The sequence below is a fragment of the Macadamia integrifolia genome, chromosome 3 (assembly GCF_013358625.1).
Source record: "Macadamia integrifolia cultivar HAES 741 chromosome 3, SCU_Mint_v3, whole genome shotgun sequence".
Lineage (NCBI taxonomy): Eukaryota > Viridiplantae > Streptophyta > Magnoliopsida > Proteales > Proteaceae > Macadamia > Macadamia integrifolia.
Genome location: NC_056559.1, coordinates 29,625,725 through 29,641,574, shown reverse-complemented (window position 1 = coordinate 29,641,574; position 15,850 = coordinate 29,625,725). Strand labels below are relative to the sequence as shown.

The 15,850-nt window shown below is 38.6% G+C and overlaps 2 protein-coding genes across 5 annotated transcripts; one reads left to right on the top strand and one right to left on the bottom strand.

Annotated features, from left to right (window-relative positions):
- The first annotated feature begins 4,509 nt into the window (after window positions 1-4,509).
- Window positions 4,510-7,365, top strand: LOC122074626. Of its 4 annotated transcripts, XM_042639538.1 has the most exons (10): window positions 4,510-4,676; window positions 4,777-4,929; window positions 4,999-5,085; window positions 5,222-5,349; window positions 5,794-5,890; window positions 5,996-6,073; window positions 6,190-6,415; window positions 6,517-6,740; window positions 6,870-6,926; window positions 7,142-7,365. In XM_042639538.1, the coding sequence occupies exons 2-9, from the start codon at window positions 4,813-4,815 to the stop codon at window positions 6,891-6,893; spliced, it is 981 nt and encodes a 326-aa protein (XP_042495472.1). In that variant the 5' UTR covers window positions 4,510-4,676; window positions 4,777-4,812; the 3' UTR covers window positions 6,894-6,926; window positions 7,142-7,365. The 4 variants fall into 4 exon arrangements, 3 of the variants coding, with proteins under 3 accessions (XP_042495472.1, XP_042495471.1, XP_042495470.1); XR_006139008.1 differs by lacking the exon at window positions 4,510-4,676 and having other exon boundaries at window positions 4,740-4,929; window positions 6,870-6,943; XM_042639537.1 differs by lacking the exon at window positions 4,510-4,676 and having other exon boundaries at window positions 4,740-4,929; window positions 7,148-7,365.
- Window positions 7,366-8,575: 1,210 nt separating this feature from the next.
- LOC122074919 (probable glycosyltransferase STELLO2) lies at window positions 8,576-15,534 on the bottom strand. The gene is made up of 3 exons (XM_042639918.1): window positions 13,423-15,534; window positions 9,442-9,568; window positions 8,576-9,349 (listed from the first exon to the last, which is right to left on the bottom strand). Exons 1-3 carry the CDS (start codon window positions 15,096-15,098, stop codon window positions 8,876-8,878), a joined length of 2,277 nt encoding a protein of 758 aa, XP_042495852.1. The 5' UTR covers window positions 15,099-15,534; the 3' UTR covers window positions 8,576-8,875.
- Between the last annotated feature and the right edge of the window lie 316 nt (window positions 15,535-15,850).

Genomic DNA, 15,850 nt, shown 5'->3' with positions numbered 1-15,850 from the left:
CAATCAGAGCCTACTTCATGACTATGGTATTACTGATCATAATTACTTTCCCGTTTTAATTATGTTTACATTGATAATGATATATTCACCGTCGCTTATGGACAGCCAACAGGTTCTGGAGTGGGCTTTTGGAAGATTATTATCTGCCAAGGGCTTCCATATACTTCAATCATTTATCAACAAGTTTAAGAGAAAACAGGGCCTTTCAGCTAGAAGAATGGAGAAGAGAGTGGATATCTTTTTCAAACAAATGGCAAGCGGGGACAAAGCATTACCCTGTAAAGGCCCAGGGGGATGCTCTTGCTATTGCTAAAGAATTAGTCAAGAAGCACTTGAGCTGGGATGCCTGGTATGATTTGGATTTTTCCTGCAAGAATCAACAAAAGATGTAAAATGGTCTTGTGTGTGGATTTATACAGTATAATGACTGAACCCTTCATATCTGGGTTCATTATCAATTTACTCCTTAAAAAACATTTTTAAATCCATTGATTAACAGGAAAGATTCAATGTTAAGGCCTATTACTAAACAATGTATGTACCCAGGCCGTCGGAACAATCTAAAAACAGGTGTTCGGATGCGTATGGCCAACTATCATTCTCATGGCTTGGCCTTATTCTGTAGTCATTGGAGTTTCATATGTAGTTTCCAGTTACATATCATAGTTGGAGGATCTCAATTATCCAACAATGACATAAATGGAGCTCTCTTGATGTGGTGAACAAAAATTAGCGTCAATAGGATACCATTGAGTGAAAAACTATATTTTGAAATGTATTTATCTCATCCTGTATTTGTTTTAGTTCCAATTTAAGAGGTTGGTTTCTTTATATAGTTCTAAAGGGAATCACATGTTTTCCCATGGGTTGCTTATGTGCCAGTTCTCCTATTGTTACAAAATGGAGAGGGTGCCGAGGGGAAATTATGCACTTATTTTGTATTTAACAAATTTGCAAAATTATGCCGCATTTTATTGGGAGTGTAGTGAAAAAAAAAATGTGTGGTAGTGAAGTGAAATGGGATGAGGATAAATTATAAATGAAGTTTCTTCTTGCACCGGATTATACTTATTTCCGGTTTCCTTGGCCAATGTTGGATTTTGTGTGTTAAGCGTTGGGTGCCAGAGTGTGTTCAGGATTGGTCTACAGAGTCTTTCAGACGAACTAGCTCAGAAAATTGCAGAAAATGGACTATACATAAAGAAGCTGGAAGAGAGAGAGAGAGAAAGAGACAGCATCTTTACCAAAGTACTTGTGCCTCTTTTATCACTTTTGAGCAGAATTCAACTACCTCCTATTGCATCTCTAGATGAACCTGTGTTCCCAACTTTTGATTTGTCAATTAGCTCTCTATATATCATTATATATCTGAGGTTTCAACTTTCAACTATCATGGTTTATCCTTCAAATAGAACTTTCATTGCTTCCGCTTTCCCTTGACTTGCAATGACTGCCATCGGTGAAGAATTCTTCCTTCACTCAAAACTCGGTCCTGTGCTTAGGAAAATGTCAATAGACAAGAAATGAGGAGCTATCATTATATGGTTTTGGAAGAACTCAACCTCATAAATCGGCTTACAAGATGAGGGATTCCAGGACCATATCAATCCACATCAATCTCATAGGAAATTGATGTGGGATCATCCCCCATATTCTGATATGGGATTGTAACATACCACTACGCTTTTGAATCCGGCATTCACGGCAACCCACATAGGATCAGGTAGCCTTTTCTAAGTGGTTCTCACTTGGCTCCAGGGTTTCTGCCTAGAGGCAGGTAGCCCTTTTCTTGTGGATCTCACTCTGACACTAGGGATCGTAAGACTTCCCCGCCCCCTCCGCTCCCCTCCCCTCCCCTCCCCTTCCCCCTTCTTGTATGGTCAAAAGAAAAGAGGTTTAAGTTCATTATAGTGTTTGAACGACTGCATTCATTTCTACCTTCTACTATGAACATTGTTTATTGTATCCACTGATGTTGTGGCTCCAATCCAAATTTCCTTGTGGTCCCAAAAATGCTAAAACGTCAAAACTAGAAAACTGGATGCACCTATATACCAGAAATTTTGTTGAAATTTTGCATCAAACTTTATTTATTAATCAAGGTTCTAAGTAACAATCAAAAGGGGTTATTTATTTATTTTCAATTCCTGTGTTAGCTTGATTGGTTGGTTTCTACTTTCTTTGGTGGGTAAGTTGGAACCAATCGTCTCATATCAGAGGTCGACCTCATTGAACCAGTTGGCTACTTTCTTATATTCTTTTCTAGTTTTTCTCTAGAACTAGCAAGATCAAGGTAGGGTCGCCTTGGAACAACTCAAAAAAATTGGCCCATTCAGCCTTTTAATAAGTGTGCCATGGAATTCTTCAAATGTTCAAGTGTCCCTTCGCTTGTTTTGAGGTTCAGGATTGGTTAGAATCTCTTCCAAAGCAAAACATTATTATTATGGCTATCATATGCTGACCAACCTTTTCACAGATAATGGCCATTGGCTAATGACTTGTTTAATCTTAAGTGGCTGCTTTCTTGTCCTATTAGAGGGATTGAAAAATGCAAAAGATAACTATCTTAATTTTCAATTATATGTTTCTTTGGATAGTATCTTATAAAGCTATTCCCAGCTGTTAATTAATGGCAAAGCTGTTCATTTCTTTCTTATAACATGGGTTCTGAAACTTTGAAGATAAACGAAAAAGGGAGAGGGAGCATCCAAAGCTGCAAAAGGTAAAAGAAGAGGAAGGACTAGGAAATGAAAATCGAAAGCCTCATCTTTGCCAACTTGGAATTAATGGGCCACTAACCCACCATAGCTAGATTAGGTAATAAATCTAATCTTTATTTTGGACTGGTATTAAGTTTAGGTTTGATTTTTCAACAAGCTTTATAGTTTTTCTCTATTGACTTAAATTTAAAGGGTTTGAGTTAGGGGTGTAAGTTTAGCCCTGACGATCCGAACCTGCCCTAACCTGCCTTGAGTCCAAACCCTGTCTAACCCTAATATGAGGGCCAATCCGGCCCAACCCAACCCAACCCTGTGTGGGGTTGGGTAGGGCCTGAGTTGAGGCATAAAAACCCAGTCTGACCCTAAACCGCCTTGAGTTTCTTATGTAACAAGAATATGATAGAGAACAATATAGTCAAAAGAAAGAGCACAAAGCCAAAGGAAAAACCCATCTCTACAGCCATAAAATAAGGAATGAGGAGAGGTGGGGGCTTGCAGTACTTGAGTTTGTTGGTCCTTATATATTGGAAATTAAGCATTATTATAGATCAAGTTGAAATTCTAACAACAGTGAATGATTGGATTATGTCTTAATATGTTGACTTTTGATGGAGGGGATTAAAAAAAGGGTCACATGGAAAAATAGGGGCACATGAAATCTCCATCGAATGATAAAATATTACGTTCAATATAGTTTAATGGAGGAAAATGATTTAGTGTTTCAATTAAAAAAACAGGGTTTCAATTCATTTTAGGAATTGAAATCGGAATTGAATCGTACTTATCCAAATGTGATTCCAGTAAGCTGACCAACTAGGGTCAACCCGACCCAACCCGGCTCAACCCTAAACCTGGTAGGGTTGGGCATGAGCATGAACCCGGTAGGGTTGGGTTAGTGTTTTAAGAAACCCGTCCCAACCCGACCTTGTTTCACCCCTAGTTTGAGTGAAGTGAACCTTCAATATGTTATTCACCCCCCCAAAAAAAAACTTAAATATGCAGAAGTTTCTCATGATATCAAAGTGGAAAACCACATCAATGACAGGAGATAGATTCTCACATTTCATCTGTGGAGAGAGTGTTAATGTATGCCCCAAAATTATTATGTGAGAGGGCGTGGGAAGGAATTCCCACTCTGGTATTGTGGGAATCTTTTTCCCCTTCAATATAAACATCATATCACTCCTCAAAACTAAAATCTAAGGTAGAAGGAAACAAATACAAAATCTGTTTTCTCGTATTATGAATAAATATAAAGAAAATCCTCATAGTTTACCCTCCAACCAAACAGAGTATTTATATTATATGAATTGAAGTATCTATACCATGTACAGATGTGTATGTATGTAAACTTACGGTTACTGTACTCCATCGAAAGTGTCTCTGTACATACAGGTGTGCTTGTACATATAAAAAACTATAGGTTGAATTAAACCCACAAGTTAAAAAGGCACCCTGGACATCCCCAAGGATGGATACTTTCCTTTCTAATTTACATCCCTTATAAATCCCATTAATACTTATAAACTAGTCCTGGCTCTTGTTTAGTCTGGTGTAATAAGCCTGTGGCAGATCTATGATGATGCGTCAGATAAGAAACCCGCACTTTTTTATAATAAGTTATAACTAGTCAATCTTTTTGAATGATCCTTGCTTTTTTCCTTGAAACCTCATTAAGTTTTAGTAAGGTTTTTAGATGTTGTTGTGTAGGACTACTCTTTTATTTGTTAACTACATTACAAAGCACCAAGAAAAGGGGAAAGAGAAACAACGAAATACAACAGAGAGCTCTGTAGATTGTCTTGCTCATGTATTATGTTTCATGCTTTCAGCCAAGATGAAATGGGCCACAGGACAAGATAAAGCTCTGAAAATCCGCTAATAACCATTGTATGTCAAGGCGTCTAGGGGACTAGGCGACCAAAGGCTCTATTGTTTTTCTTCCTTAATTTCACTGTATGTGTGAGAAACTATAGTACTTGAAGAACAATTCAGAACTCAAAAGTCCCTCCATCTAAGGTTTATGTTGTTGTTGACAATTTTGCGAAATTTGCAGGAAAACAAGTGGAGGTTTTGGAACTCCAGCATAGATATGGCAGAGGGTTTAGTAGCAGATCAGGGGATGATTATGGGTCCAGTTGTGGAGGAGTTCACCTATGCTGCAAACTCGGTTCCTTTCAGTAGCTGTCATGCCTCCACTATTGTTGAGGTAATGGAGACTATACTTCCAATGTTTTAGTACCAAGAGATGTTATTGATGATGTTTGCTGGCCTATAGGTTGCGAAAGATCATTTCTTGGTTGCCTACTTTGGTGGTTCTAGAGAGAGAGCACCTGATGTGAAAATTTGGTTGCAGACTTACAAGGTAAGAGATAGATTAATGATCATATTTAGATATCCTTTTTCTTTTCTTTTTTTGGTGGTGGGGAGTCTTCCTTTAATTTTCTCTCTTTCGGTTTGATTTTTGTTCAAACTGACACAAGGGGAAAGTTCTTGTCTAGGATGGTTCATGGCTTCCTCCTATTGTGGTTGATGAACAACCTAATGTGCCAATGTGGAATCCAGTACTATTCAAGCTTCCATCAAATGAATTGCTACTCTTCTATAAGATTGGTCTGGAGGTAGAGAAGTGAGTTTTTAACAGTTCACTTTTCTTTTGACTACATTTATCTTATTGGTATTCTGTATTCTCATATCAAAATCCCTAATTATTAATGAAACTTTAATTAGTGAGTGGAGCTTTACAGTTTTACACGACGCAGATATGAAACCCAGAGAATACTCTTTGGAGTTTCACTTTTACTACCCATAAAACTGATCTGCTTATGTAACTGTTGATCTTGGAATTGCTAAGTTGTAAATCAATATAGAGGCTTTGTGCTATATTGAATTGTTCTGAGTTAAGCATTTCTTCCAACCCATGGCAGCCAACCATATGCTTTGATATTCTGCTGGTGTTTGTTTTGTTGCTGTGATAATGAGACTTGGGCTGAAGCTCATGAAGGACTCATTTGTATATATACCAATCTCCATTGCCATTTGTCATTCTTACTGGTATCAAAGTAATTTTCGGATGGAGCGGGTGTATGAAGCGATCATTAGATGGAGGTATCACTTGGATGGAAAGGGAACAACTTCCTCCTGGAATAATAGGACCAAGCAAGAATAAGGTAGAACATGAACTCATTCTCTATTCCATTACCTGTTATAGAATATGGAACTTAAATCTAGATATAAGTTGTTAATTGAATCCATGTTTAATCTTTCTTTCTCAGCCTATCTTGTTGGCGGATGGACGCTTGCTCTGTGGATCTTCTGTGGAAAGTTGGAACTCTAGGGGTGCATGGATGGAGGTACTCAACTAAACTAATGCAGGGGATTATGTTTCCTTATTGATAATGGGAAGGAAAACAAGAAACAATGTGTATGAACATTGGAGCTTACATGTCATGCAACTCACTCTGTGTAGGTCACAGCAGATGCAGGACAATCATGGATGAAGTTTGGACCAATATCTATAAAGAATGAGTCTTACAGTGTAAGCCAACCAGTTCCCTACGTTACCGCAAATGGGACATTACGTGTTCTACTGCGATCATTTGAAGGAACAGGTAGAGTTTGTATGTCAGAATCCTGTGATGGTGGTATGACCTGGAGTAATGCAAAGCCTACAGGACTTCCAAACCCAAATTCAGGTTAGTAACACTGGTTGTTGCTTTCTGCATCAAATATGCTTATGCTATTGCCTTTTACCTGAGCTTATTTACTGGCTTGTGCTTTGATATCTATTAACTAGGAATTGATGGGGTTAAATTGAGCGATGGCCGGCTATTACTTGCGTACAACACGACATCAAGAGGTATTCTCAAAGTATCTATCTCTTCGGATGATGGAGACTCCTGGAATGAGGTGGTAACATTAGAGGATAATTTGGGAATGGAATTCTCTTATCCTGCTGTAATCCAAGCCAGTGATGGACTAATTCATATCACCTACACATATAAGAGGAGACAGATTAAGGTATAGCTTATTTGGTTTTTAATTGTTAAGCTTAAACATTCTTGTCCTTTTTACTTTTCAATCATTTCATGTGTTATTATTAGCTGTTCTCTACCAGTAAGGTTGAACCACTGCCACTACTTTTTGCAGCATGTTGTTCTCAATCCCAACTAATTTGTAACATCCTTGTTGCTGGAGCTTTAAAAGGTAAAGAAAAAAAGAGGGTAAGGGGTTTACTGTGTCATGAAGATTATATCTAATCATTTACTAATTTCCATGTGCACTTTATTGTGAAGTGTACCCTCCCCCCCCCCCCCCCCCCCCTTTCTTTTTTCTCATGGGAAAAATTTAGGGAGTCATTGCGCATGTTACTAAATCCTGAATTGGTTCTCATTTTTCCGTGTTTTGGCCACAATGGCTAGTGACAGTGCCTCTACCAAAGATGAAGGCAGAATGGAAATCAGATCCTGCAGTTCTCGAACGATTTCCTGCGAACTTTACTACCGAGGCATACTACCATTTAATGGGAGTCAACTCCATTAATATAACTGAATTGTAATTGAAGTTATTGTTCCCATAACATTGGTTTGGTATTATGTTTTCTGTTTCACTGATCTGCTTTCAAAATGAACAAATTAAAGATAGAGAATGGAGCCAATCTGGACATGCTTGGAAGGGATCTTTTTTTTTTTTAAATATATTTATGGAAGGATGTGGCAGGATTCATTATCTAGAATAAAGTACACACCTTTGCAGCTCAGCATGCCTTAGGGTGCAGCTCTAACCCAACTGAATCTGTCTAATTAACAAATGGGATCTCATTGGGTTTAGCTGGCCAAACCGACGCTAGATGGGTTGGGAGCATTGAGTCAAGCAACTGATAGACCATTGTCACCCATCTCAGCTTGTTTAATTGAGATTTTTTTTTCCCTTAAGCTGTGCTTTAGATGAGCGATTTTTTCTAGTGAACTACATGCTACATTGTGAGCTTCTACAATCAACTTGTGTACTAAGAAACAGAATGTTACATATTTCTAACAACTGATCATAAAGAAATTCATTTTGTTTTTAACTGTTGGTTGATAAGACTGCTTATCTGCTAAAGAATTTCGTTTCAGAAAGCAAATTTGCCATTTCAGTCCTTTAGCTACACCAGAAATGTATGCAAGTATCAATGCACTCCACTAAATTTTTTTAAAGGCAATGCACTGCACTAGATTGGGCATGGAGCTTCCTACATTCTTATGCTTTTATTTCAATTTTTCTTTTTTTTAAGAGGAGAGGGGGGGGGGGGTGGTTGGGGAAGGGAGGGGTATGCGTTAATAGAACAAAAAAATTTGGGGAAATGTTCCCTGAGCTATTAGGGGAGGGTACAACCCTTTCTCTCTCCTCTTCATATGAAAAGAACTTGCTTGGTGCTCTCTCCTCTTCAATTTTTCCTTTTTTTAGGGGGGGGGGGTGTGTGTTAATAGAACAAAAAAATTTGGGGAAATGTTCTCTGCGCTATTAGGGGAGGGTACGTACAACCCTTTCTCTCTCTCTCTCTCCTCTTCATATGAAAAGAACTGGCTTGGTGCTCTCTCTGGTGCGAAACCATTCAGTCGCACCTCATTGGCGTATTCCTCTATATTGCCTGCTCAAAGAACCGTCTCCCATGAAATTTTCCACACTTCATCAAGACAGCCTATCATGGATGTCATTACCTTATTTTCAGATCGGTTGATTATAGAATGTAGCTTGGGATAGAGTAGAGTTGAGTTGATTAACAGGGGTCTACGTATTATCAACTCTTCTTCTACAGTTATATGTGACCTTGCTAATGAAATTGATCCCTATGGTATAAAAAAAAAAATAAATAAATAAAAATTTGTGAAGGAGAGGTTCTCTTCATATATGCTTAAGCCAATTAATTTGAGAAGGCACATCTGTTACGGGGGAATTTCCACCCAGCAATGAATAATACAACATTAATGACAAATCTACAAAAAATATTATAAAAAAAAAAAAAAAAAAAAAAAAAAGGAAAAACCTTCCCCGTCCCTCAAAATTTTACAAAAAAATAAAAATAAAAATAAAATACAGAATTTGGTGTAACATTAACCAAAATGGTACATATTTCCTCCTCCGTGTGCTTAACTGAAAGACTTCCCCAGAAATCAAAACAGCTCCATTAGAAGGGGATCTCCTGTTGCCATGATTCTGATCAACTTTATAAAATCAGGTTCATTGGAGACATTCCATGGATGCACTGCAGCTACTTGAGCAGAATATATGCTTGAAGAATTGTTAGATGGTAATTCTGTTTTGTAAATCATTGTATTCAGCACTGAATCAAAATTACTTAGTGAATCCATTGCCATGAAGAACATGGGTACTGCAACCTTGTGATGGATTTCTAAATCCCCAACCAAACCTACAAGATCCACGAAGTCCCCTACAAAGCGCTGGGGAACATAAAATACCTCAGAACCGCAAAGGATCAGGCTATGCTTGCCGATGCTGCTTTCCTTGTAACTAACCTGAAAGTGAACAGGCATTGTACTAACAACTTTCTTCACCATTTGTTCCTGTGCTGCAAACCATGCCGAGTTGTTCCCGATGGTTGAGACAGTGACCCAAGACTCAGGAACCTGAGAATAAAGGTTACAAAATAGTGTTTGTGAGAGAAGATACTAAGAGTTTGATCAGGGTTCTCAAGGGCCATGATTGGAGTTTCTATTACCTTCTCGGTGATCCAAAGTTTAGTTTTATCTGCTTGAGGCAGATTCCAGTAGTTAAGAATGGTATCATCCTGGAGGAATAGAAATCCTTCTGCACTTGTGAACCTGCTGAATATCTTGGGGAGAAACCTGTAAAATACCAGTAGAAGAGTGTAAGTTGAACCTTGCCGGAAGAATGAAGAGGATTGGTATCTCTATTGTACTATGTAGATTCATAACAGAAAAGTAGTACAGTAAAGTGATGCTATCATATAGTATTGCATTGTTTTCAATTAAGAGAAATAGTATATATCTTTGTCTACATGTTATAATGATGGTGATAACGGAAGTATCTAACACCATCATTATAACATGAATGTTTGTGCAGTTTTGGTAGCTCCATGGTGCTTCGACCATCGACTATTATGAAAATCTCATATAGAAGATTATAAGCTAGTTCTTTTGGGGGAGGATCAAGGGAACAAAGTTAAAAAGAAACAGTTTAAACTATGGTTTGGGGGAAACAATAGCCACTCAATTATGTAAATAACAAACAAGAAGGAAAACCAATCAGGCAGTCGGGCTTCAGAACATGGAGATCTTGACTCTCTTACCATGTACCAATGAAGTTGCACATAATGAATGCATCTACATGATAGTTACTTGGCATGAAGTTGAGCCAAATAGACACAAGATTAGAATCCTTTAAAAGGTAGCAGAACCACAATGCAGCAGCTCTAATGAATTGTCGACATTGCCAACATCTACTGGTATGCCAACTATATCAGCTTTCTCTTATTAACCAGAAATGCTTCCTTCCAATGCAGAAAAAAAGACTCAAAAACAATTTACTGTTCCGGATCTCAAAAAGATGCACCTAAGATGGAGTCTCCCATGAATTTATTGAGTTCATTGGACCAAGGTTTGAGTTCCCTGCAATACTGAGGACATGTATACATTTTTCACCCTACTGAAATGATGCTAAAGGGGAAAAAGAAGCTCATCTAGTGTTGAACAGCATCAGAAGATAACTGTGTCACATGAATGATAACATTCAATGTAAGAAGAGCTTAGGGGGCTCTCAATATTTTATTATTTTGACTTCTTATTCTCCATTTCCATTTCAAGTTTTCTTTTCCATTGTGTAGTTTGGTCAAAATTGACAAACCAAATATGGCTTTTGGTTGACAAACTTAACTTGGGGCATCTCAATTGAAGCAAGAAATAACCAAATGCTCAAAACCTTCCACTAGATTAAAAACACATAAAAAATATTAAAAAGACACTATGACCAAAGTTGACCAAAGTTGGTTAGGACCTGAAAAGGGGGGGGGGGGGATGGAAACAACATGGAACACTAAGCATGTTGAAGGTCTAAATCAGTAAAGAGCTTTTCAGGTCAGGTTTCATATGATAATGAAGATAAGTTCTACTCCAAGCAGTATCTTCACAAAAAGGGGAGAGCAAGGCCTCTCTACCTTAGCCTGCGGTTCCTTGAATTAAGTTCTAATCAATCCAGTCTAAGTCTTAGTCAAAGAAAGGTCAAAGGTGATTAATGCATGTGTGCAGAATTTGAGAGGCATTATCTAGTTGGTTCCAACAATTATCTGAAGTCTTAGAAGATATTATTTCAGCAATAATTCAGTTCATTGATGGTTGTGGAAGCTGTTGAAAATGTAAATCAATTCATTAATAATTGTGTGCGTCCTTGAACATTTGTAGTTCATTAAATGGTCAAAGAGTCTAGGAGAAAGTCCCGATGAGAGTACCAGCCACTCTATAAAAAAAGGTTACCTGTAAGTATTTTGAACCAGTTAAAAAGATGCATAAGATTTCTGGTTTTATGCCAATAGCTGTGAGATGTAGTGGAACCCAGCGAGATGCTGGGTTGCTTCGTGAGATACCTTGTTCTAGTTGGTGAGATGCTAACCTTGACCTTGGTGAGAATTCTTGGTCGTATCCCTCTTATCTCTTTCTTAATTTTTCCTTTGTTCTGCAATTTTTTCTTCTAAATTTATCCACCTATTTGTTCTTAAGTTGTGCTGGTAGTTTGTTGTTGTTCTGGCAGATTCCTGAATGTTCTTGGTTTCTGATAATAAGGGACAAACAGTGCTTAAACTGACTTCAGTTTTGTAGTTCTCACCTCCTTGCGATCCTGTCTATTGAGGATTCTGACTTTCAAGGACTGAACCAAGATCCCATTACATGGAACCAACACAGACTAGAATTGTGAAATCTCCTTAAAACAAGCATATACTATTCCCTTCTTACCTACCTATAAGCTTTGCAGAAATTAACCACCTACAACAGGACGTAAAAGTAACCAACTGATGCAACACCTACATAATCACATAAACATCATCCTCTAGTTTTTTGTTTTAGGATGAGAAAAGTGCAGAAATCTGTTGAAAATTCTTAACCAATTGTCCTTGGCAGGACTTCTGAAAAGATAAATAGTTGTAATACCCTTTCACGATGTCCCTTCTCAACACATGGAAACAGAATAGAAAAAAAAAATGAAGAAAATTCAAAATCTCAAATAATTAAAGAACTATTCAAAGACGAGTACCATTATATAAGTAGTCAATATAAACATTCCATGAAAATTAAAGACCAAACTAATAATCACATTAAGACTAGCACACCAAATAAAAAACACATATATCAAGACATAAATAACTGAAAACTCATTACGTAGGTGAACTGAAGTTGGGTCTATGGACTTCATAAGCTAGTTTCAGTAGCAATTGGTACGCGTGATAAGCAAAGCTGAAAATGGGTAGCTCATTTGGAAACATGATTGGGCTTACTGGAATCTCCCTTGAGAGTCCAACATGATAAATAGAGTTTCCAGGACAAACTAGAGACTATATGACAAGGCAGACCACTCCAAATAATATGTTTGTGTCATAAAATGCCACTTATAACTTCACAGCAAGGCATAATTGAGACATCATTTTCTCCCAAATCCCTATATATTTGTTGTACTAGATCTCCTACTTCACGCTTCAGAGTGTTTCCTTTGGCCTATGTCTATGAAGGATAAATAGAAAAACACAGCATTAGTTTTTTGCTATCAAACTAACTACCAAGAAATCAATAGAAAAGATTACAATGGGAGCATAGTGGCCATCAATTTCAGCACCATTGATAATTCAGTCCTTTATGATGGCTCTGTTACCTGTTCATATAGTACAACTACAACTACAACTACAAAAGGTCCAGCAGACCAAATAAAATAAAAATTGCATGTTTGACAATGTGTACATCATGGATGCACAAATAAGACATGGTCTAAAGGAGATAATACGCAGCATGGACAGATAAGAGAGAAATTAAAACCGGTCAACTATGACTATAAATTCGTTTAACAAGAAGCCCCTTGATGGGCTTCAAAATCTTTAGTGCAATCTGGTTCAATCAAAATTAAAAGGACTTTTTTATTAAGCAACACTTTATCGTAGGGACGTCACTAACATTGCATTTGTCACGCAGAAGAAACAATATGCTTCATTATGATGGGTAACAGTATTATAGTATCCTCTCATCAGTTATAGACTTAAGTCTCTCCTCATATGTCCCAAAGGAGATAACATCTCAAAATTATGAAAGAGGACAGAACAGGGCAGCAGTTCAAAAGAAATCCTGATAGAACATTCCTAAGATACTACATATGCACAAGAATCACAATCTCTGCCACCTGGATCTTGTCAATGAGACCAGAAGTACTGGAAAAATTTTCCTGTTCAATGAAGATGCCCTCAAATAAGGTGTTCCTTTTTAATGACCAGACATGTGTCTGAGGGCATTCATGCCAATAACAAGCTCATAAACGATTATCAAGTTAATTACAAACTGAAATTGAAAGAGTGTCAAAGCGCATCCTCACTGAACTAAAACCATAAATGGAAAATGACTAGCCCTTGCCTGCATAGATAATCAAATAGCTTTTTGATAAATTGAAACAGGATGGTTAAGAAAGAAAACTTATGTTAGTAACTCACTTGTATCCCTGCCACAATTGGCTCTGTTCAACAGCAAGATCTGCATTGCTCTGCTCTGAGAGAATGACCACAGTCTTGAATATCCGCCCATAAAGCAATCTCCATTCTAAAGCAGTGCGTTCCACTGGCCCATTACAGAACAAGATGAGCACAACATTGCCAAAATTCTTCCTCCATCGGATCAGGTTCCCTATCTCGTAATTTACAGTCCCCGTTTCCTCAACGCCAAGGTGCACAGAAGGAAGCTTCCGTGGGATGAAATCCTTTCGATCCCCATGACCTATTGTTGCCCGTGGCCGATCCAATTCCAGCGACATCAATCTTGGCTGCTGGTACCTAACAGCCAGCAAGTCTTGAAGCCAAGCTGCAGTGAACTTCACATCCAACTCAGTCCAGAACCCCTCCTCTGCCATCGCATAACTTAATTGCAAGATCTTCTCGAACAACCTGTGCTTGGAAGACCTCCATGAAATCAAGAATTTAATCAAACGACCCACATTCACATGAAGATCCTTCTCCTCTGAAAATGGGTATGCCTCAATCCTATCATATCGATGAACAGTAGGAGGATAAACAACAGTGTGACCACCGATTTCCCACAAAAGCCTCTGTGCCCAGTAACCTCTCAAGACATCGGAAGCCATTGTACTAACAGACACAGGAAGCATCAAACCCCAAAATGCAGAAGAGTGAAAAATCGTATTGAACGAATTCAGTGGAACCATCATACCTTGTGGCAAAGCCACTTTCGGTGCATGTTCATCAAACCTGATATCAAAAGCTTCCAAACCAGACTTTCTCGTAAAATAAAAAACCGAATCCACATCAGGGAGACCATTCGAAATTCCTTGCTGGATGAACTGCTTACCATCATAAACTTCAGTATAGAATTCCTCGTGTGCGAGCTCTCCAACATTTTCCAATGGCAGACCCCTCGGCCAGACCGACCGCTGCCCGAAATGAATATATGGGTTCACAACCGTTCGATTTGGGTTCTCGTGGCTGTACTGCAAGATCGGCTCCTGCCTCGCTTCCTTACCAGTCAATTCCAAATCGAAATGTTTGCCAAGATCACCATCGATCACTTCCCCACGGTCATCTGCATCGAAGATCGTCTTGGCTCCATGCTGGATTGCGAAGAGATACCCAACATTCTTCCTAATATAGGAATCATAAGGGAGATGATCGACAACTCGGAACCCTAGGTTCGCCTGTTGTTCTAGAGACAGAAAGATTGCACCTTTGAGGTTCCAATCCGAGGGGGTCTTGGAATTGCCGATGGCGAGGACCTGCCAACCCCTGATTTTCAGAAGATTGCGAAGCGAATCTGTTGGGTAATTAGAGACAGAGACAACGATCCAACGTTCGGAGCGAAAAGCTGCGTAAGGTGTGGACTTATCTTTAATGGGTCGAATCCCATTCCAGTTAATTTTAGGGTAAGGTATCTTTTCAAGCTCTTTCGCTCTCGCTTCAAGGAGAGTTGCAGAGTTGCCCACATTGTTGAGGAAGAATAATGCAGCGACAGTGGCGACTAGAACCGCAAAAGCAACGATTTTGCAGAAATTCACAGAGACCCATGTTGAGAAATAGAACCTTTTGGGCTCAGAGAAGCGATCTGGATAAGCTCCCATCTGGGATTTAGGTGGTTTTGGCAATGAACGGTCTTGAACCAACATTGAAGTACACCAACCCAAACCCAAAACTCAAAACTGAATGGAGCTGAATTAGAACTCTTCACTCTGGGTTTCTTCAATTTTACTCACCAATTGAGCTGAACTGAAATCTCCGCCTCCCCTGCTTTGATCTTTCTTTTTCTGAAGATCTCTCTCTTCTGGGTTTGATGATTGTCTGCCGACAGTTGTGGTTTTGGTTGCTTGCTTGCTTAGTCTTGAATTTAACTACTGGTAGTAGTTGGTGAAGTGAGGTGGGGTTTCTTTGTTTTCTCTTTCTTTATTTGGAGAATTTTATTCTCTACAATCTTCTTCTACACTTTCAAAGCTGCAACCTCTTCTTTGAGTATTAATTAACCAAGAAGTAATGAGTCGCGAAGAGAACGAAGACGAAAACGATGGAATCTGGTGGGTGACTCACTAACTTGTTTGAAACGCGAAGTGAAGTTTGTTACTGTACAGTGTGAGTATGAAAGTCTCCTGTGACGCTTGTGGTGTACATGGGTCAAATCTTGTCCACTGAATCAGAACCAGATCCGGTTCTACACCTGGGGGGAGAGAGTCTTGTCAAGGTCGGTTTAGTATAATTTCTGATTTTCTAGCTAGAAGTGTTTTAGAGTTTGTTTGGGCCATTTGGCCTAGGTGGTCAAAATAGATCCCAAACTGAAAAAACTGATCGGATCAACTGATAAGATGGATCAAAGCCAATCAAAATGAATCGATATTGAAAAAAATCAGAGAAATCGTGATAAAATTAT

What these genes read in the sequence shown, in the direction of transcription:
- LOC122074626 (XM_042639537.1), top strand. Translation starts at nt 4,744, where the DNA reads ATGTTGTTGTTGACAATTTTGCGAAATTTGCAGGAAAACAAGTGGAGG. An exon ending in ATGCCTCCACTATTGTTGAG is followed by an intron (nt 4,930 to 4,998) that starts GTAATGGAGACT and finishes GCTGGCCTATAG; the next exon opens with GTTGCGAAAGATCATTTCTT. An exon ending in TAGGACCAAGCAAGAATAAG is followed by an intron (nt 5,891 to 5,995) that starts GTAGAACATGAA and finishes TTTCTTTCTCAG; the next exon opens with CCTATCTTGTTGGCGGATGG.
- LOC122074919 (XM_042639918.1), bottom strand. Translation starts at nt 15,098, where the DNA reads ATGTTGGTTCAAGACCGTTCATTGCCAAAACCACCTAAATCCCAGATG. An exon ending in CAATTGTGGCAGGGATACAA is followed by an intron (nt 9,569 to 13,422) that starts GTGAGTTACTAA and finishes GGTATTTTACAG; the next exon opens with GTTTCTCCCCAAGATATTCA. An exon ending in AACTTTGGATCACCGAGAAG is followed by an intron (nt 9,350 to 9,441) that starts GTAATAGAAACT and finishes CTTTATTCTCAG; the next exon opens with GTTCCTGAGTCTTGGGTCAC.